The sequence below is a fragment of the Ruditapes philippinarum genome, unplaced genomic scaffold (genome assembly GCF_026571515.1).
Source record: "Ruditapes philippinarum isolate M1 unplaced genomic scaffold, ASM2657151v2 ctg640_1_1_1_1, whole genome shotgun sequence".
NCBI lineage: Eukaryota > Metazoa > Mollusca > Bivalvia > Venerida > Veneridae > Ruditapes > Ruditapes philippinarum.
The window spans coordinates 234,288-256,890 of record NW_026864289.1 but is presented as its reverse complement, the minus strand read 5'-3'; the positions used below and the strand labels follow the sequence as shown (position 1 = coordinate 256,890).

The following is a 22,603-nucleotide window of genomic DNA, read 5'->3' as shown; positions in this document are numbered from 1 at the left end:
AGGCACCCCAAGTGTCTGTGGTAAAAGGTATCTATAGGTTTAAAGCACCAGCCTAAGAAAGGTGATGGTTCAAGTATTACCCTATGTGAAATTAATAATACCTGGTGTTATTATTTATTATAAAACTTCTGTTGATAATTTCTTAACAAATCATATGGATTATTTGAACAGATACAGATCGTGGCCGAGATGATCGACTCCGTCGAGTTTAGTTAGGGCCGAACAAGATGATTTCAATTTACTACTCGGCATTTGTGTATGGACAGCAACATTCACTACTGTATTTTTATTTTTAAAAACATAAGGAGTGGTCCATTAGTTACTTTATAGTATGCAAAATATATAAATCCAAATTAATTTGTAGAAAATCATGAACATCCGAGCCTGGCTATTTTAAAGCCGAACATTGATTAAAATTGTTATCATTTACTGGTAAAACAGACAAACTCCTTCGCTTAAACCATTACTTTATTGATGCAATGAAATATTAACAGTATTTAGCCTAATTTAATTGCAACAGGAAATGATCTCGACTAAATATAGTCTTACGTTTCTCACGTCTGACATTTTTCACGACCCTCCCGTGAGATTCGTAAGATCTTACATTTTTCACGGGTCTGACGAATCTCACGCTACACCGGAAGTAAATGAATTATTGTTTACCTAGAAATTTATTACATTTCAAGGAACCATTACTTCTGGTATGTGTGTCCAAGTGAAACCATAAACAACTCTGTGATTGGCGGTTTAGATATAAGTGTCAAACCAAACTGGTGTAGTGATTTAACAATAATATCTAGTATGTAATGATTATTTGAAATACAAGGTGTTGCTTAAAACGACGTGTGTTAATTCAGTCAACATATTTAAAAATATATCTATAAATGGGTCGTGTTAAACGTGAACAGTATTTGTTACATGGGTACATTGTAATACGGAATAAGAATGTAAAACACGGTGCGTAATCGTTTCGGGCTGTTTTGGAATATGTCCGGGTTCCTGAACTGATTTGGATTTATTGGCACCGGTTGATTAAGATATAATAGATTGTTTGCTTGACAAGGTAAGAAGATATATAAAATAAACACATTTACAAATTTTAGACTTACACGAAACATTGCAATGTTTAAGGAATTCATATACAACTTTATATATAAGGTTTGTTAACGTTGGAATCGAAAAACAAATTCGCTTGTCAGTGAAGTATAAGTAAACACTAGCATAAAATTGCCAAAAAAAGTCATTATTATCAATGATTTTTCAGGTATTTCATGATCATTTAAAGAGAAAAAAATAAAACACGATATATTTGATTTATTTATCCAGACATTTAGTAATGCTACGTGCATAACTTCATATTTAATTGTTTAGATAGGGACAATTATTTCTTATTCTCTTCCATTCCATCTAATTTGTAGATCTTATAGTCATTTTGTGTCTGCCTTATTCAGTAACAAGCTTTTGAAGTACAGTAGAATCCCAACTAAAGACCGCCCAGGAACTAAAAAAGACCTTGGTCATAAAGTGTGTAAGTAATGATAAGAATACCCACAAATAAGACCATCCCGCAATTAAGAACACTTTATTTTAGTTCCGATGGTGGTCTTAATTGAGGGTTTTACTGTATATTTTATAATATATTTATTCGTTATGTTTTTGATAAATTAATGTATTAATGATAAACATATATTAGTGATTAACAATACTTTCAAGATATATTATGCTCAAATTTGAATTTTGAAAATATTGCAAATTGCTTCACTGTCTCTTTATAAATATAAAATCCACACATATCGACTTCACACAAAGTAGATATGCTATGTTTTGAAGTCTACACACTAAAAAATGCCACAATATGAATGCATCGTGTCATTAGATGACACTGGCAGTTCTGTTTTAGGAAAGGACCAACTTTATTTATTAAATCATTTTACTTAAAGATGGATATAGATAATATTATGATGAAAAGTAGATTGGCACCAAAAGCAAACGCACATGGTAATGGAATCAGCAACAAAAATATTCAATCTATGTATTCATATTTAGGGGGTTGGTTTATATAAATGTATAACTTTATATATTAGAAGTTATAAAGATCTCTGACAGGTTATATGTCTCTGTATTAATAATTGTAAGTTTACATAACCACAGCCGTTATACGAGGGTTATATTGCAGACAATTGTTTATTCACAGCCATATAGTATTACATCTTTATGTGCTGAATGTCAACACTACTCTAATAAATTGCCGCTATATTGTCTCAATTGATTGTCATATTTAAATTGGTTTATTGCAATTTGAAACAATATCAATCATATCAAACAAGTAAACTATTGATAGTACAATTTTTAACAATCAAATATAAAAGCTTAAATCGGGCATGTAGTTTTCAGGTTGTATTCTTTTGTTTGTGAATTATATTACTTTTATACTACAATTTATGTTTCGTTTAAGTTTAAGTTTTTAGATAATATGAGAACTTATAATTCATTCAGCGATCAGAATGACTTGTACAAAGTCATAATAAGAGATCAATTTACTGTTATAAGATATGTTGTATATTGAAATAAATATAGATTATGTGTTGTGATTAATGCTGCATAATGTTTAAGTCGGTTTAAGGAGGGCGCGTGTGATAGCTTAAATTTACCACTGCCGTCGATAATAATTCGTAGCCAGCAGATCTTAATTTGCCATGTTGGCTCCATTTTAAGCTTTTCGTGGCTAATTAATAGAGTATTGCATATTGTATATATATCGCATTATATAGGCGGTATAAAACAGTCTAAAGAAAAAGACTGAATTTACTGTACCTACATTGCATAATTCTAAATTAATTATAACTATCTGTAAAACTCCAATTTCCGAAATTGGATACAATATGAAATCCTTAGTTAAATAACTCTGACAACGGCACAATTACAAAATATTGCAGGCTCAGCTACGGTATTGGCAAGTGCAAGTTACCCTCCATGTCCCTGACACCACCTCAGCAATTAAACATGACAAAGATGAAATGTAAAATAGAAAAAAACATCAGATAGCACTTAAGCATTTGCTGGTAACGTATCTGCAAATAATATACATTTTTGTTATCAGCTTTATTTGATCCCTTGTTATTCATATTGTTTATCTTGTACAATTTATATTTCAGATAACTGACACACCTGTCAACCATGTAACTGAGCATCAAGAATCTGAAGTATATAGTTAGTTGATTCATTATTTCATATCAACAAGAAGCAACGGTAAGAGAAATTGAAATCTTAAATGCCTCTACAGTTTTTGTTCGGTGCACGTCTGAACTCTTTATCGGTGTCCAGGTATTGCTATATCGTGATTGTGTTGTGTTCTGTGAATGGCGCGTTTCCTCCTTGATCTTTGTTCTAATAGATTACATTTGCAGCAGAATGGCATTTACAAACAACATCCTGTATATTATGTAATTAAAAATACCAAACGGCTTTTAATAACACACGTAACATATAAAGTGTATAAAGCTATATAAGTATATATCTAAATTAAGTTTTTTAAAGATCAAATTGGGCAATCACAAAATCTTTGCCGGACAGTTAAAACTCTAAAATAGAAAATGATATTTTATTCCGGAATTTATTCTGTTTATATACAAATCTTGTATATGTTAAATAGCGGAGACATTCTTAAACTCAACTAAAGTTATAAAAACATTAAATCTTTACCGTGGAGGTAAACAGAGCGAGAAAATATAAGATATGAAATTATTAGAATTATTTTGAAAATAGATGTTGCAACCCTTTTTTACATTTTTGGGTCAATTTGTCACAATGAAAATGATAATTCTGGATAAAACAAGGTGATGTCATGATCTGAAAATTTGAATAAAATTATCCAAGTTCTACATAAAACAGTTCACGAATCTCGGAAATACATTTCCATTTTCACCATGTCAAAAACAATATAACATGTTTAAAAAATAACGTAATATATAATTCTATTTTCTTTAGGGTTATTTGCAATATCGACATGTATTGATATAATTGGATTGTTTGTATCAACATCAGACGATTCATCTTTTTGTATTTAAGATTGAAAATGGAGAAAGGGAAGCAATTTGAACAACATACAAAACAGGGTGGACCGCCACGCTTAACACAGGTAGCTGTAGTATATGTTTGCATCTTTTTTTACAAAAAATCAATACAATATTAAAAACATAAAGAATTGTTTGTGAATATAATCTGTCCTCTCTTTACTAATAATGTAAATATGCCAACTAAATTCAAAATAAGGTTTTCCAAAATACTGATGAGCTCTAAACGAAACTGTACCTGGATCAGTATTTGAAACAAGCGGCTGAAAATGTTTTCCCCATTAAGACAAACTCTAGCGAGTAAACACTGCTTACAGCTCAAGATAAAAAAGCAGGAATACTTTGGTTGCCCGTTGAGGTCATTTCCAACCTATGAGACATTATATCGTTCTATCATAAAAAGTCAACAAACCAACCCGCGAGTTTTTGCCGAAATCGTAGATAATTACGCGGAAAAAACTTCGATATTTTATAAACAGCAAGAAATATTTGACTCCAATGGCCGGTTGTGTCCATTGTTTGACTTTATATTTTATCCCTCATTTGTCTATAATAATTCGAGAAAGAAAGCCGCGACAATTTATACATTGTTGCAGAAATTCTACAACAAGAGGGCCATGATGGCCCTAGATCGCTCACCTGACCCATCGAACTCATCCGAACAATTACATTGACAAGTATTCTGACCAGGTTTCATGACAGGTGAGTCAAAAATGTGACCATTAGAGTGTTAACAAGGATTATCCATATTTTAGCATTGTGACCTAGTTTTTGACCCCATGTGACCCATATTCAAACTTGACCTAGAAATCATCATAACAAATGTTCAAACCAATTTCCAGGATACTTGGATCAAAACAATATTTACTAGTTTTAACAAGAGTTTTCTATATTTAGATCCTGTGACCTAGTTTTTCATCCGAGATGACCCATGTTCGAACACATTCGAGCTATTACCTCGACGAGCATCCTGACCAAGTTTGATCATAATAACATTAGAGTGTTAACAAGGTTTTTTCCATATTTGGGCTGTGTGACCTAGTTTTTCATCTGAGATGACTCATATTCGAACATAACCTAGAAATTATCAAAACAAACTTTCAGAACAATTTCCAGGATATTTGGATAAAAACAGTAGCCACTAGAGTGTTAACAAGATTTTTCTATTTTTAACTCCTGTCCGAGATGACGAATGTACAAACTCATCCGAGCAATTACCTTGACAAGCATCCTGACCAAGTTTGATGATAATTGAGTCAAAAATGTGACCACGAGAGTGTTAATAAGGTTTTTCTATTTTTAGCTCCTGTGACCTAGTTTTTCATTTCAGATAAACCATGTTCGAACTCATTTTAGCTATGACCTAGACAAGCAACCTGACAAAGTTTGATTGAGGCAGAAATGTGACCGCTAGAGTGTTAACAAGGTTTCTCTATTTTAAGCTCCTGTGATCTACTTCTTTATTTGAGCTAACCCATGTTCGAACACATTTGAGCTATTACCTAGACAAGCATCCTGACAAAGTTAAATGATGATTGAGGCAAAAATGTGACCGCTAGAGTGTTGACAAGGTTTCTCTATTTTTAGGTCCTGTGACCTATCTTTTATCAAAGATAACCCATGTTCGAACTCATCCGAGCTATTACCTAGATAAGCATTCTGACAAAGTTTGATGATGATTGAGGCAAAATGTGACCGCTAGAGTGATAACGAACAAGTGTGGACGGACGAAAGACGACGGACGACGGACATTCAACGATCCGTAAAGCTCACCCTGAGCTAGCTCAGGTGAGCTAAAAAGTCAAGGGGAATAATCATAGGCTGCGACTTGTCGAGGGTTTATTTTCAAACAAGGTATGCATCAAAACAATATATCGCGGATGATTAATCTACTATGAGAGAGAGTGAGAGAGAGAGAGAGAGAGAGGGAGCGGGTGAGAGAGAGAGACAGAGAGAGAGAGAGAGAGAGAGAGAGAGAGAGAGAGAGAGAGAAACAATTTATAGTATGTCAACATGCTTCGAAATAACACATTATGTCGACATAAATAAATTGACTTCTCTACATAGTATTTTTATCCAACTAAACAATTACCATGTAGTATTAAAAAACATTATAATTCATTCACAAAAGAATTCTTTATGGCGTCATTTACTAATGAAAGCTTTTCATCTAGCTTAAAACGTAATAAATTATGTGCAGCATAGTTTGTGCAATAAATGATACATACCGTATTATAATATGCATACGAGGCCATTTAAAAAGGTGAAGAAGCAATTCTTAAAGATAACACCCACTCGCTCAGACGTGCTTTTTGTTTTATTTTGACAAAATATCCTATTATAGTTCTTTAACAATTAACAGTTCAAGCTTTATTGCCCAATATGATATGAAGTGTGCGTTTGTTATTTTCAGCCATTAATTGCAGTGGCAATAGAATTCAATATGGAGACATCACGATTGGCATTCTGCACGAGAGACGATTACAATGAAGGCCGGATAAGAATAAAATGCAAGCAGTGGTCAAAATGTGATAATCTTCTAACAATATCAGCGCCTAGTACTGTTATCATTACACCGGATGGCAAAACCTTACATGGTTATGGATATGACGCTGAAAGTTTTTATGATGACCTTGAACTAGAAAACGAACACGTGCAGTATTATATTTTCAAAAACATTTCGATAAAGTTGGTAAAATCATTTAAAGAGGTAAGGTTTTGTTGTATATCTTCATATGCAATTACCAAATTTCCATTCTAGTTTATAAGAGCAATTGCAATACACATGCGATTGCCAGTTTTTGTTATAGAATTTTCGATATTTTGAAGTACTAAGTTTCGTCTTATCCGTGTATTCAATGAATGTAGGACAAAACCCCACCAGTTAAAACCCCACCACTCAAAATTTTATAGAGTGGACAAAACCCCACCACTAAATTTTATAGAGTGGACAAAACCCCACCACTTAATTTTATAGAGTGGACAAAACCCCACCACTTCAGTTTTATAGAGTGGACAAAACTTTCTTGTAAACATGTTAAAAAACAAACAATTGTGCAGCAGATGAAACTCAAAAGAATGTGTGAACAACTCATCAATAAGGAGAAGACCTGTACCCGAGTTTCTTCAGGCTATCAGCCACAGTATCCACTTAAACTAAGTACAATGAAGTACAATGAAGGAAAATTGTCTGAACTGAATAAATTAGAAATGTGCTATAAAAATGTGCTATTTTCTAATCATTAATTGATGAAAATGTGCTACATTCTTGATTAATAGTAAGTAGTTTATTTTTTATATAAATAAATTGAAGACATGAATTTGAAGAAACTTAAAATAATGGATAATTCAAGGTCATAAATGTGGCACAGTCTCAAATAAATGACTACTCTTTGATGTTGATTTAACAGTTTGTAAATTATTTGTATAATCTCTTATACCAGTAGATTCTATTACACAAATGTTATATTGAAATTAAAAAATAAAATGTGAAAATGTGTACTGTATATTATATTATATTTTAATTCATCAAATCTTGCCCAATAATTGGTAAGTGGTGGGGTTTTGTCCACTCTGTAAAATTTAGTGGTGGGGTTTTGTCCACTCTATAAAATTTAGTGGTGGGGTTTTGTCCACTCTATAAAATTTTGAGTGGTGGGGTTTTAACTGGTGGGGTTTTGTCCGTCTTCCGTATTGAATAGATAACTCTAGTATGAACTTGAATGTCAAAGATAGAGTTAAGCATTATTCTATCCTTATTGTTAGTTTGTTACCGAGCGGCGTAAACGTGTTAACCTTATCATGGGCAAGCAATTGTTTCCTTGAACCTCAATTTTAAAGGAGGGAAGCTATTGTTTGCAATTAAGATCATTGCTTGATACCCAACCGAACTGAAATAATTCAATCTAATTTAAGGCATAATATAGATCAATTGATTGATCAAGCATATTCAAATGCAATATTTGAAACGATAGGAATCGTGCAGATACCAGTCAATTTTAGCATCATTTAAACTGAAACTTATTCCTGACAATGACTTTATTTGTCTCACTATGTGGTATATTATGAATGAATGTTTATAAATTACAAGTATAATCGTTCTTTCTATTCATATGTTCGTATATTATTTTGTTTTCCCAGACCAACGACGTTCATCTGATAGATGAAAATGGAAAAACACTCCCGGCCTTAACAGTATTCACACTTGTTATAAAATTCTTTAAAACTGAAATTCAAAGACATTGTGAGCAATATTTGGAAGAGGACAAATACTACGTAATTATCGTACCAGAAAAATTTCAAGAAATTGGGGCAATCGATTTTATAAGGACAGCTGCTCTTGAGGTGTGTCTTTTTAATTAAACTGTCTTTTGTATCAAGCATTAAAAGACTAAATAAAACATTTATATCTTTTTAATGAAAACTGAAATCTGTCTCTACATGGTATTTCTTTCTCTCTCATAATTAATTAAAGAAATATCTTTATAGACAAGTGTATATTTATAGATAGGATAAAACAAGACTTGTCAATTGCCAAACGTAGGATTAAGCGAGTCTAGACAAAAGTTTGATCAAGCCAGTCAATATCTGTCACACGTCAAAATAGAATACACATAACTAAAATAACAATATTTACTTACAGTTTTGGCTATTTTTCGTCCGAAGACTGCCTAAACTCAGTTTGACTTCTTGTTAAATTTATAGGGAAGACATAAATATAAGAATTGCATTGGTCATTTCGATACAACAAACCGAAATCCTGCCATTCTAAGATAAAATGTAAATTATAGTTCTTGCCATTTCTAAAATAAAATTCTAAGTATAGTTTTTGAAATTAAAATGTACAGGATAGATTTTGCAGTTATGATAAATATCAAGGACAGTTCTAAATTCAATACACAAGAAAATCAGAATTTATCATGTACTGTCTCTTTATGATGTTCAATAAGTGTCCAATGATTGGTGTGTTCAATTGATATAATTTTTATAATTCTCATATACATGTATATTTGTATACTAATCAATCAAGCATCTATCTATGTAATTGCCTATCGCGTAGATGTTTATGTTCCATTTTCCAAGATTAATTAAATCAAGAGAAAGAGTGATACCCCGAAAGCAATAATCACAATAAAATTGCATGAGAATTGCAGACCCAGTTTGATTGAGTATGTACATGAGCGATAATGAAAAGGTGCAACATCCCTTATGACCCCTAGCACCGGCTTGAGCGGTACTTAATTTTCGTCTCTAAGACGTGCTGAAATCAATAATTCCGAAGGACCAGAAATTATAAGAACACTGAAGTGAACAAAGGGGAAACTTTTTACAAATGTCACACAGCGCTTGACAGCTGCTGTTGTGAAGTATAAAAATCTGCAGAAAGAGTGATTGTGATTTATCCATCGTTAATTCTTACCATTGACTATTCTGACAATTGTTACAAAAGTATTTTTACATAAGAAAGGTTACGTACGATTTAATTAGATTTTTAGTATTTCTCTCTGTTTACAAAATGTTGTTTTCTTAGCTACAAGAAATTATTATGCAAGAATTGCAATCATTTCTTTATGTATAAAAAAAATGAAAATAACATAATTATGCAAGCTAGCAAGTTTGTTTTTATTTTGACCAAGTATCTTTTTAAAAGTAACTTCTGTCTTTTTTTCTTTCTTTTATTTGCATTAAATTAGAATTTTCCTATACATAAATGCAATTTTGCACACACAAAATAATATATGAACCGATATATAGTAGACTTGTTCATAAAAACTGTTTATATAATTTCAAAGCTGTATATTGTTACAATAGATACTTAGAAGGTTATATATACTTACCGTTGAAGTTATATGTTTTGTCTCGTGAGTGCTAGGTTACAGTGAATCAAAACCTTAAAGAGGCTACAACAATTGCACTTCGTCGGGCAAATATCGAACATATTTTCAAAACAAATCTGGAAAATAAAATATTTCAAATAAAAGTTAATTTCATTGTGATCCACATTTCTCAATGATTTACATTTGAGCCGTTCTCCAGGAAAACCTGCCAAAATGACATCGATTATGACGTTGGGAATTTCCCGATAAATATGACGTCATACTTGAAAGCACATGTGAGTTCAGTGACCTTTATGTATCAGTGTTTACATGATAACTTTTGACATTTTCTGGATATTAAAATGGATAACGATATAGAGGTATGTTGTATTTATATATTTTATCAACTCTGAACTAGGTATGCCGCACATTAATTGTTCAATTGTTCCCATATAAATGTAATTTACGCAAGAGTGAATCAGGAAAATATGGCGCGTAAACAAAATAATATAGCGTGATTGTTGTAACTTATACCGAGCAACACAGTAATAAACATGCAAAGAGTCGGTTGATTTCGCTCTCATATATTTCTTGACATACTCGTTAAGATTGTTTTTCAGATAAAATTAATGTATTCGCTAAATTTGGAAGACATTTCTGTGTACCCCACCACTACCAGAATGACATCGAATCAATATTTCAAAAATTATTAAGGACTCAGTAGATCTAGATCTCTATTATTTTTTTTAATAATGTCAATATATTTCAACGAAGATAAGTTTTATTAAAACTTCAGAAAATTTAGTTGGTTTTGGTTCGGAATGGGTATGCTATTGATCTAAATCTGAGCGATTAAGGTTAAATCACTTAATTTATACAGTACTGAACACGAATGCTGTGATGGCCGAGGGGTTAGTGTCAATAACTCGTAGTCAGTGTTTTGCTGGTTCGATCCTGACGCGCGAACTTTTTTTTTCTTTTCTTTTTTTTTTTTTTTAGTTAAAAAGAAAATCATATTTTATAAACTGCTATGTAGAATTCTGTGTAAAATTAAATTCTGTGTAAAATTAAATTTTTTATCAAGCAAATTAACCTTTAATTGTTTCAGAAATAAAATGCAGTCTGTGTATGATTTTTTGTGGTTAAGCATTTGTATATTAAAGGAAAATTTGTATTCTGCAGTGACTGAAATATTTTTATTTTATATTAGCCCATTAATTAGCGCAGAAGCTGTATGTTTTGTCATAATTGTCAGTACTCACCGGATTTATTTATCTTACAGGATTTGGAGAGTTTGCTTTCCGAGCATTTTGGTGTGACGCCTGTTTCGACACCCTGGGGATCGCAGGAGGAGGTTGATGTATCTACCCTGTGTTTAGACTCGGACGAAGATGATCCCGAGTTAGATGTTGATCAGCGGGTCCAAGACTACATAGACACGCTTCCAGATGACATAACAGGGGCTTCTGTTACTAGTGACAGCGAGGGTGAAGCAGAAGTTGATTGTGAGCTGCCCCAAAATGACGAAGACGTGAACAGAATTACCCTTTATCATAAGAATGGTTGTGGGTGCAAGAAAAACTGCATTAAACAGTTTACTATTTCTGACATTTTTGATCACATATTGAATATTAGGGAAATGGAAAAGCAAGATAAAGAACTGTATATAATGGCAACTGTAGTAAACAGCCCTCAGAATGAATTGGACAAAGCGCGGGAAGAAACGTCAGAAAGGTCACCATGACTTTTCATTAGTGGGGAAACCAGTGTGTAGGACTGTGTTTATGTTGGTCTTTGATATCAAGCGGAGCGCTCTTCAAAATATCCTAACACATGTTGATCAGCATGGTGTGGTTCAAAGAATTCACGGCAACAAAGGGAAAAAACCTGTCAAATCTTTAAAGTTTGAAGATATTAAACATGCGGTGACATATGTTTCCCAAACTGCTGAAGACATAGGTATACCACAACCGGCTGCACCACGTGGATCAGACAACATACCACCAGTTTACTTACCAAGTGCTACTACAAAACTTGATATTCACAAGAAATACGAAACATCATGCCCTGAATCTGTACCAACAAAAAGGGCTGTTCATTATAAAACTTTCTGCAACATCTGGAAGCAATGTTTACCACACATCAAAATTGCATCTCCACGCGACGACGTTTGTGCAACTTGTGAAAAATTAAGGAAAGTTGTGATGGATTCCAGAACCGAGGATGAAAAATTGCAGGGCACCGCAAATCTTAGAGAGCACATTGTCAATGCACAAAAAGAAAGAGAAGTCTACAACAAATGCATTGCAAATGCTAAAGATCTGTTTGAGACAGGGGACAGGCGACATTGTCATTTCACCTTTGATTTCAGCCAGAATTTATCGCTACCACACCATTCAAGACAGATGGGGCCAACTTATTTTATGACATTGCGCAAAGTGCAATTGTTTGGTGTACGCAATGACGGAACATCAACACAATACAACTTCCTTGTAGACGAGAATGAGACTATTGGCCCTGATGGTACTCAAACTCACGGACCTAACGCTGTTATCAGTATGGTGGACTGGGTGATAGAAAGGGACCATGCGGAGGGACCAACAATTTCACTACATGCCGATAATTGCCCAGGTATGTTCGTCATAAAGTGCCTTATAAATTTATTGAAATTATTTACTTAATTATTTATAGCAAAATGGCGTTTTGTAATAATTCATCACTCATTGCGTTATACGTTGAACGTGCATGCATGCACGTGTGCATAAATTGTAAAAAAAAAACAACACTGTTTTGCTACAAATTAGTTCAATACTTAAATGTACTTTGGTGATTATATGAATAACTTTTAATAGCACTTTCTATCGGTTCGTACACATACTGTTAATTATATGAACAATACTGTTCATAGTCAGTTATCAAAGAAATACAAGTCAACCGATATTATATCACAAACCTTGTTCTTAAATTCAATTAGCATAAAATATTCTGAAACATAAATCTTCAACATGAAAAAATTGTTGTCTGCTGAAAATGTCGTCTGCTTTAATCCACTTTGCTTCAAAGTTGTAAGAAGCATTGTCAGTGACAAGCGTCTTGGAACCTGATGAAATGGCCTATCATCTGATTCAAAAATATGTTTTTAAAGGCTGTTAAACTTTTCCTGCAGATGGCGCAGGGTTAATAATAATAAAAGTCGGCAACCTTATCACACGTTTTCACACAATGATATTCATAATATTATCATAATAATAACAAATATTGATGATTTTTAATGTGAATTTGCAAGATTTAATTACCACATCTAATTAAACTCAACATAGTACAGCAACTATTTTAATTTTTTTACTGTATTTATTTCTATTTCAGGACAGAATAAAAACTACTATATGCTGGGATATTTAATGTGGCGTGTTCTGTCTGGACGTCTGGACGTCAGGAGAAGATTGAGTATATGATGCAGATACCTGGTCACGCTCGCTGCCATGTTGATGCTGGCTTTGCCCGCATAAAACAACTTTACCGAAGGACAGACACGGATGCTCTTGGCCAACTTACGGAAGTTGTAAATCAATCATCATCTACAAGCCAGTGTATCCGTTACCCTACATGGACATGGCGAGACTGGAAAGGATTTCTGAAAACGTACTTCAAACCGCTCCAAGGCATCAGGTAATTTAAGAGTAAAAAGTACAGTTTTGCGTTTTTGTCAGCTTAAGTAAAGAGATATTGTAAAATGTACTTGAACATAACTATGAAGTGCATACATTACAGTCAAACTTATATATAAAGATCAATCGGGTATGGTCTGTGGTCTTTATTGACGGGTGGTCTTTATTTACAGGTTAAACACACTGCACTTTGAATGTGATAATTTGAAACAAAACATGTGGTCATGTGGTTCCTATTCAGAGGTAGTATCTAACATATGTTTGACTATACATGTTAAGTATAACATTTTATCATCTTGATTGAACAAATTTAATCCTTAAAGTGCTTCTATAGTTATCATTATAATACAAATTTTCATAATGACATTAACATGTATATTTTACCCCTTTCAGAAAGTATCAATATTTTCGTATGAGCCGAGATCATCCTGGAATGGTGGTTGTTAAAGAGAGCTGCGAAAAAGCCGAGGAGACATTCTCCATCATGAAATCAAACAACTTTCAGTTTGAACGGGGACACTTGCCACAAGTACTCCAACCAGGTGGAATGTCTGCTGCCCGACGCAGATATCTTTACAGCACAGTTCGGCCCTATGTGCGACCTATATTTCAAGATGAAACATGTCCAGGAGAGCCTTAGACAAGTTTTAATTAGAACACTCATGTTACCATGGTAACGGATAGAAAAAACATTATCCGACTCCTGTTATAATGATTTTTTATGTTATTATCTAATGGTTTCTGTTACAAGTATAATGAATACATTACAAACTACATGTATACCTAGTTGTACTTGTTTTCAATTGCTTATAAAATTTCATATGAGGTATATTATAAGATTTATTTCTACATGATTATGTACATGACAGTGCCTTATCGCGAAAGGCTGTATCTCGGGTAACTTTTGAGATAATTTCAAAATTTCTTTTGCATTCTACAGGAAAATGATGATACTTGAATAATTGCTCAAAACCTCAAATTCGATATTTTGGTCATAATTGCAGGTTTTTCTGGAGAACGGCTCATTTATTTTATGGCAGGAATCATTTACATTATTTAAGCATAACTATAATGTTTTTTATAGGCTGAAATAAATGTGAAACAGCTAGCTGTGGTAACTGAGATAGACGCGGTATCTTTGTTTCACCAGAAAGAAACACATAACCAGAAGTCTATCATTGGAAAGAAATTCATGATTGTCAATGCTGGAAGTAGGTTATTCATGAAAAAAATTCAAATAAATTCAAATATACAATATAAATATTTTTTATGGTTTTTACTGCTGATGGCTTTTTAGTTAAGTTTTGATAAAGCATTTGCATTTGCAAACACACTTTAGTGTTTTTAGATGAGAAATTAAGATAGGTTAAGTACGAAATGAAAATATAAAATGTTATTCTCCCTGTGTTTGGATTTTTGCAGCACCAACTGTCTTTAATATATTATCCTGTAAACTTTTAAAAGTTGTGGACTAAATTCTATCATATGATTTCATTTTTAAAAAGTCGACATTAAAATATTTCTCTTTTTTTTTGGCATTTTTTGCACCTTTTAAAGGAATATACCAATAATTTGATAATATTTATAATGCAGATGTTCTTTGATTTTTACATAGGTTGTTCATTGCATATTTATAGGCTATTTTACAACCTTTGTTGTACATGAGTCTACAGATCTTGGGATAGTAAAAGAAAGTACCGCTGTTGAAATAAAAGAAGGGGGAGGCAAAGTGTTAAAGAAAGCATTCAAGAAGTTATTTGGACAGGACAGATGTATGAAATTTAAGTCAGAATCAAAACGAGAATGGCTGCAGTTAAAAAATAAATTCCTACAGAAAGCATTCTTGTTTTATCCATTAACAACATCTATTGTCAGGATGAAATTCCCATCACCTCTCTTGCAAGACTTAAAGAAAGATCTGCGCTCAAAAAAATTTTCATCAACACAAAAATCAGAAACCTTTAAAGGCATTTCGGTTTCATCTGATAAAGTATGTGTTACCACTGAACTAATGCAGACTACTATTGATCCATCCGTACAACGGGTCATATATGATATAAACCAAGCCATGTTGACTTCAGCTGATGTTGATACAGTCGTTGTCTTTGGAGAGTTCGCGAAACTACCAATGTTGAAGAATGGAGTAAACAAGACTTTGTTCAACAAGGATGTCGTATTTTATGGAGATGACATCGAAGCGGCTTTAAAAGGAGCAGTTATAATTGGTCTTGGTTTTGGTCAGATTGAAAAGATTGATATGGTAGGTTTAAATAACAATTGTATTCCATGTGGTAAAATCATATAAATTCCATAGGCATACTGAAAAATGCAAAAATTATTGGTAAATTTCATGTTCTATATAAACATGTTTATGTTGAGGATCCTGGCAAATGAAAGAAAGTTGACTTACCTTATTTTTTGAAAAAATAAAAAAACTGCGAATTAGGTATTTGAATTAATAAAAGAAATTGCTTTGAAGGAAATAAAACCTTGGAATTTAAAAAAAAATAATGCCATACTGTATATCGGATGGGGCACCCAAAACGAATGTTTGTTTGTTGGTAGTTTGTTTTTTGTTTCTTTTAACCGATTTCAACATATGAGGTCAAATCTCGTCTGTCAGTCCACCTAACCGGTATTCCAGAAAAAATTACCAGTAATTGCCAATATTTTTGCGAGTGACTAACTACAAAGCCCATATTATTTCTGATAAAGTGATGTGCTTTAAGCCAGGTTTACATAATTTATATACATTAAGTCTGCGTTATCCGTTGGCGATTGACGTGTGCGTTTATTGCAAATTGAACCCCATTTCCATGTGTCCGATCCAAGCATATGAAACTGGATTTTTCCAGAGACAACAAGAAAGCTGCAAGCGCCGTTCTTTACCCGTCAGATTTACGAACAATGCCTGGTACGAGATATAAGTCGAACACGATAACGTTTTCATTAATCATTCGTACTTTATGATATAATGAGTTGTGTAAGTAATTCAGTTATTAAATTTGGCATTTTATTTAGATGAATAAAAGTGGGTATGGACACGTAAATCCGAGTAGCGTAGTGGTTAGATAATTCAGATTATGACGAGTTTAAGTTAAGAAAATGCTGTTTTTTTTAGTTCAAATATGCAAATGTGCAAAATATATTTTTTACTTTCAAAAACATTTTCATATTCTCTTTTATAAACCTGTGATTTACTATTTTGTACAATTTAAAATTAGACTTTTAACGGTTAAGCCAAATTGAATGTATTTTATTTTAATAGTCACGGAACAGATTTACAAGTATTGTAAATTTAATTCTATTTAAAACTTTGAATTCAATTTGCTACATTATTTAACATTTAACATTTTTTGCTCATTTGTATATCTTCTTCCATTCCTCATTTATCACTCTTATCACAACTGTGTTGCCTGTAACTTAACCTGTTGGATGCGAATGGGTGTAAAAATAGATTTATTAGGAAGTAATATCCGGTTGGTTGAAAAATACCTTCAAACAAAAAATATAAGACAAGAAAAATGTAAGAAAATGACTCCTCCAGAAATCGAACAAGAGTCTCTAGACTGACGAAGCCGACACACAGCCGCTACACTATTACGCAGAACGGATAAAATGAGTAAGTGTTTAGATGGATAAAGATTTAGGCGATAAACGATATGATTTTATGTAAGAATTATCGACAGCATTATTTATCAATATTGATGTAAACAAAAAATGAAAGAGATAAGTAATTCGAGCTGTGTGTAGTTGATGGAATACGATATATTGAAAATATCTTGATTAAAACATGTGTCCGATAGTCGGAATGTCGCAAACGGATGACGTATATATGCACATCCAGCATTAGGCTCAATGTCAGAGAGCAATTGTTACGGAAAATTTACTGCTGCTCGGGCCTTTAATAACTAACCCTAAGCACTCCCTGAGTCTAGCTGCAGGTGGGCGGGAAATGCAAATACATGTACAATAAATAAATATACTCACAATTAATTTAAATGAAAGAACACTTAATGTTTTTCATTATCTATGTGTCTCATTTTTTTCAAGTTTCACGATTTAAAAAAAACTCTGGAAAAAAAGAGTGAGAGAATGGTCTGACTATTTCCCACAAGCGATCTGTCCAAAACCAAAATCGAATAGTAAATAACTCTCGGACAAACATTTGCACACTAACATGTATAAAACTTCAGTTGAGTCCGATAAACGTTTAACACAAAGGAAAAAATACATAAATTTATTTTTTCTTTACTAATAGGCTCATAATTCAGCTATTGTAGCTGCAATTGATTTTGGTACTACTTTCTCTGGTTGGGCTTATTCTCTTCGTGCAAACTTCGACTCAGATCGGACAAAGGCTGTTACGAAACATTGGAACTCAGGCTCTTGCCAAACAGAAAAGACCCCCACGTGTATTCTAATAGGACCAGACGGAAAGACAGTCGAAGCTTTTGGATATGAAGCTGAAGAAAAATATCAAGAATTAGCTGCAAAAGAAAAGCATAAGGATTTCTATTACTTTAAGCGTTTCAAGATGTCCCTAAACATAAAGCTTGGAGAGGTATTATAAATATTTTTTCTTAAGATTTTTCAAATGTAAGTCTGCAAATCATATTAATTGTCTTGTCAGAAAGAATCAAATACTTTAATTTTTGATTTAATAATCAACTATGTATGGAAATTACTTAGAAATACCTTGATACCAGGGTCAATACTTAGATTGACTATAGTGACATGCACGTTTATATTTTTGTGGTTTTAAGAGATATCAATGTTTTTGCTCTGCTCAAATACAATACTCTAATCGCACAATAAGTTTCAGGTGAGCTGTTTGCTTTTTTATAGAAACTAGATAGAAACATTACACTAGAAGACGCAATGAACAGACCGCTGCGTGCTATGGACGTTTTTGCAATGAGCATCAAGTTTCTCAAAGACGACATGTTAGGTTTTTTGCCTAACAAACATATTGGATACATCAACTTGGATGATATTCATTGGGTATTAACAGTACCTGCTATTTGGACCGATGGATCTAAACAGTTTATGAGGGAAGCTGCCATAATGGTAATCAATTATCAAGATTTAAAATTAAAACGGTCATTACAAGCTTATTTTATTTATTGTTATCAATCATATTTAATGAAGCAACATCCTTCAAATAACATTATGTATGCCGTATTATGATTTAGCCAATTTAGCGATGCTGCAAAAGAAACCTCACCTATTAGTAATTATGTGCCATTTAGTCAAAATAATATTAAATAAAGTTAAATAAAATGTAACTTATCATAAAGAACTGATCGAGGAAAATTAAATAAAATGATTACAAACTTATCATTAAGGCAGGAATCAAGACAAAAAGACTAACAATAGCTTTGGAACCAGAAGCTGCCTCAATGTTTTGTCGTAACTTACCAATACAAGCTACCACTTCTAACACGGGTGTCACGATTTCCTCGTTATCAACTGGAACGCAGTATCTGGTACTAGATGCAGGGGGTATGTGAATGAATATATATTGTTACACAATTGTTAGTTAACTTAACTTGTTGTCATTGTTGGAACAGCATAAACTAATTATATCCTTGAAATAATTTTATCCTTCGTTTTCAAAATATTATTATTATTATTATCATCATTATTGATTTATCTTTTCTAATTCAAAAGAACAATGACTCATATTGACGCAGATTGATTCATTTGCTAACATCATTTGTATTGCTTATTTTTCAAATACAGCGTCTCAAAGCTTCGTTAAATAGGAAAAGACATATTTTATTGTACAATTATCTCAAAACAGTTAAATTGTCAAATAATAGTTGAGGAAAATCAATATTGTGTAAAGTGAACATAAATTGTTACGATATACTTAAAATATTCATAATTGCTACACAGTATTTTTCAAATATGAAATAAAAATGTTTTGACACAAGGTAGATATGTTATGTTTAAATTCTACCAACTATAGGTGGTTATAAAATGAATATATAGTGACATTTAAAAAACTGGCAGTTTTTCTTAAGAAAAGCCCATCTTTACTTTAACTTGAGTAGGACACGCAGCTTCCCATACATAGTTTATTCTTTTATTCAAAATAGACATCTTTAGTAAGAATTTCATCGCTTTTAATAAATTTCTGATATTAAAATACATGTAGTTTACTTAGGATGAGCACGGTTTAACTTTTATGTGTAAGCTAAAAATATTAGAAGAATATCTTTTCTGAAGAATGTAAAGTGAATAATGAAGATAAGGTCTTTGAAAATCTATAATTTTATACCATAAAAAATGTTCTCTTTTTCTTTGTTTATAAAATTACCCTATTTTTAGTACCTTTTTGTCTGAGTCATATTATGCGATATTTATATTATTAAATTTAAGGTGGAACGATTGATATAACAGTACATGAGGTAGATAATGATAACAATATAAAAGAAATACATGCATCAAGTGGAGGTGGATGGGGTAGCACAATCGTTGATAAACAATTCGAGCGGTTATTAGTAACTTTAGTCTCAAGTGATGTTTACGAGCAGTTCAAACGACATAACGCAGACGACTGGCTTGATATCTGGAGAGACTTTGAGGTCAAGAAAAGACAGATTTCTTCTCCTTTTTCAGATTCACAATTAAGAATGAGAATTCCATCCTTACTTATTCAAAGGTATGTCCTTGTCACAAAAGAAGAATTTGCCAATGTTTTGAAAAATTCAAAAAATAGTAATGACATCGAAATCGTCAGGGACAAAATTAACTTTTCATCAGAACTTGCAAGATCTTGGTTCAAAACTTCTGTCGACAAAACAGTACACATGATTAAAGATATTATAGCGAAAAGACATGTTAATGTTTCGGCAATTTTAATGGTTGGTGGGTTTTCTGAGTCTCTAATTTTGCAGAATGCCGTGAAATCAGGATTTAATGGAATAGATGTTATTGTTCCTGATGAAACTTCGGGCTGCGTTCTTAAAGGGGCTCTAATTTTCGGCCACTTGCCAAAAGTCGTTACTGAACGTGTTCTAAAATATACGTATGGGATAGAGACATTTGACATGTTCGTACCAGGACGTCACCCACTAAGTAAACGTATCATTACGGACAAAGGAACGGTATGTCAGAAGGTGTTTAGCAAACATGCCGAAGTTGATCAGAAGGTTAAAGTTGGGGAACCACAAGTCTGGCGTACCTACAGTCCTCAATTTAAATCTCAAAAACAGATGTCATTTTCTGTGTTTGCATCGGACAGGCCAAACCCAATTTATACAGACGAGGGATGTTCTTTGATTGGAAATTTGCAGATTGACTTAGAAGATCATAATGGGGCATTGGATCGGGAGGTTTTAGTTGCCTTCACATTCAGCGGAACAGAAATAGTTGTTGAAGCAAAGGATATGAAAACAGGAAATCAGTCAATTGTGGCTGTTGACTTTCTTGAATAAGGCATATCCCCAAGATGATATAGTTGTTTTCTGAATTAAGAAAAGTTTTTTACTGACATTTGTCGAAACACATTTTAAAGAATAGCACGTTTACCATACGATTGCGAGTATACTGTGTAGAATGAGTTGTCACTGCTTTTAACAACCATTGAAAACGCTCTTCATTCTTATCTGTTCAAACGGGACATAAAATAACTTAATCAATAAAAAATTCAGATTCATTATTAAACGTTAAAGCATCTTAGCGCATACAGTTGTGTTATGTGTCCTGTTAACAATATTGATAAGCATACATACTCATGTTTAAGGTACAATTTCATCATATAGAAAACTGCCTTCCACGAAAACAAAATGCCTATAAATCATGTCGTTACAATTTGTTGGTTCATAAGTAAGATGGTGTAGGTTTTCTTTGAAAATAACAAGTTTGAAATGCAGTCTAATACTAGCAACTTTACAAATTTATTATTTAATGTTAAATATTGAAAACTGCTTGCGCCGGTGCTAGGGGCGTGGACGGTAACTTGCATTTTCCACTACCGTCCATGAACAGGCTCAATCAAAACGAACATGCAACGTTTTCAATTTCAGATTCTTTATTTCTCACTATTTTACATTGGAAATGTTTCGAAAAAGAATTACAGTTCCATTAATTCCAATTAAAATTCCATAATACCTTACTATGCTAATTTGGCACAGACGATATGTGTACGATTGAATTAAGCGTTCAAGATTATTTTCAAACGATGAATAATGGCTTTTGTCCGCCCTGTTATTTTCACGGGATGGCTTCTGTCCGCCCAGTAATTTTTACGGGAGGGTTTTTGTCCGCTCTGTCATTTTTACGGGAGGGCTTTTGTCCGCCCTGTCACTTTCACAGAAGGGTTTCTGTCCGCCTTGTCATTTTTGGACGGGAGGGCTTTTGTCCGGGAGGGATTTTGTCCTACACTCGTAAAATTTTGATCTTAAAGCTATCTTTATTCGGGCATTAATTTTATGCAAAAATATTAATAATTCATTCCATTAATGACATATTTCAAAAGCCAATTAAAAAGTTATACTTTAGAAAATGTTTGTTTTAATTTCTAATTTTCTGAGTGAAATGATAAAAAAGCTTAGGACATTTATTGAAAAAAAATGAAAAAATGATCTATACAAAAGAATTAAAAAGTAGTTACAAAATGATTGGAATATTTTAAGTCAATATTCAAACACACAATACAATTATCAATTAATGTATAAAACCTCTGAAAACCGGAATCCTCTGAAAACCGGACTTTTGGTCAAATCCTGACAGGGTCCGGTTTTCAGAGTTTTTACTGTATATATTTTGTAATAATTTGTATGATTTGTTGCAATAGCGTTATTTCATGACTTGTGTTAGACCTGAAAATAAATTGTGTTAAAATAGATGCAATATTGTCTTATAATTAGATATCTTACAGAACTGCATTTTATATGATGTCATATGCATCGGCAGATGACATATTGACTGGTCAATAATTATTTTATAACATGTTTATCATAAGGTTGAAATAAAAAGACACATACAGTAAAGCCTTATAAGGAAATACAAAGCACAACTTTTTCCTGTTTTCATT

The 22,603-nt window shown here is 32.7% G+C and overlaps 2 protein-coding genes across 4 annotated transcripts; both read left to right on the top strand.

Moving 5' to 3' along the window:
* The first annotated feature begins 739 nt into the window (after positions 1 to 739).
* LOC132725081 (heat shock 70 kDa protein 12A-like) lies at positions 740 to 22,277 on the top strand. 3 transcript variants are annotated; one of them, XM_060710082.1, is made up of 11 exons: positions 740 to 1,063; positions 3,156 to 3,249; positions 4,069 to 4,138; positions 6,487 to 6,783; positions 8,214 to 8,417; positions 14,642 to 14,768; positions 15,195 to 15,817; positions 17,819 to 18,121; positions 18,406 to 18,627; positions 18,906 to 19,062; positions 19,945 to 22,277. In XM_060710082.1, the coding sequence occupies exons 3-11, from the start codon at positions 4,076 to 4,078 to the stop codon at positions 21,000 to 21,002; spliced, it is 3,054 nt and encodes a 1,017-aa protein (XP_060566065.1). In that variant the 5' UTR covers positions 740 to 1,063; positions 3,156 to 3,249; positions 4,069 to 4,075; the 3' UTR covers positions 21,003 to 22,277. The 3 variants fall into 3 exon arrangements, with proteins under 3 accessions (XP_060566065.1, XP_060566064.1, XP_060566066.1); XM_060710083.1 differs by lacking the exon at positions 740 to 1,063 and adding an exon at positions 1,440 to 1,528; XM_060710081.1 differs by lacking the exon at positions 3,156 to 3,249.
* On the top strand, positions 10,997 to 13,344 carry LOC132725075 (uncharacterized). The gene is made up of 2 exons (XM_060710067.1): positions 10,997 to 12,520; positions 13,256 to 13,344. Exons 1-2 carry the CDS (start codon positions 11,587 to 11,589, stop codon positions 13,342 to 13,344), a joined length of 1,023 nt encoding a protein of 340 aa, XP_060566050.1. The 5' UTR covers positions 10,997 to 11,586.
* Positions 22,278 to 22,603: the final 326 nt, after the last annotated feature.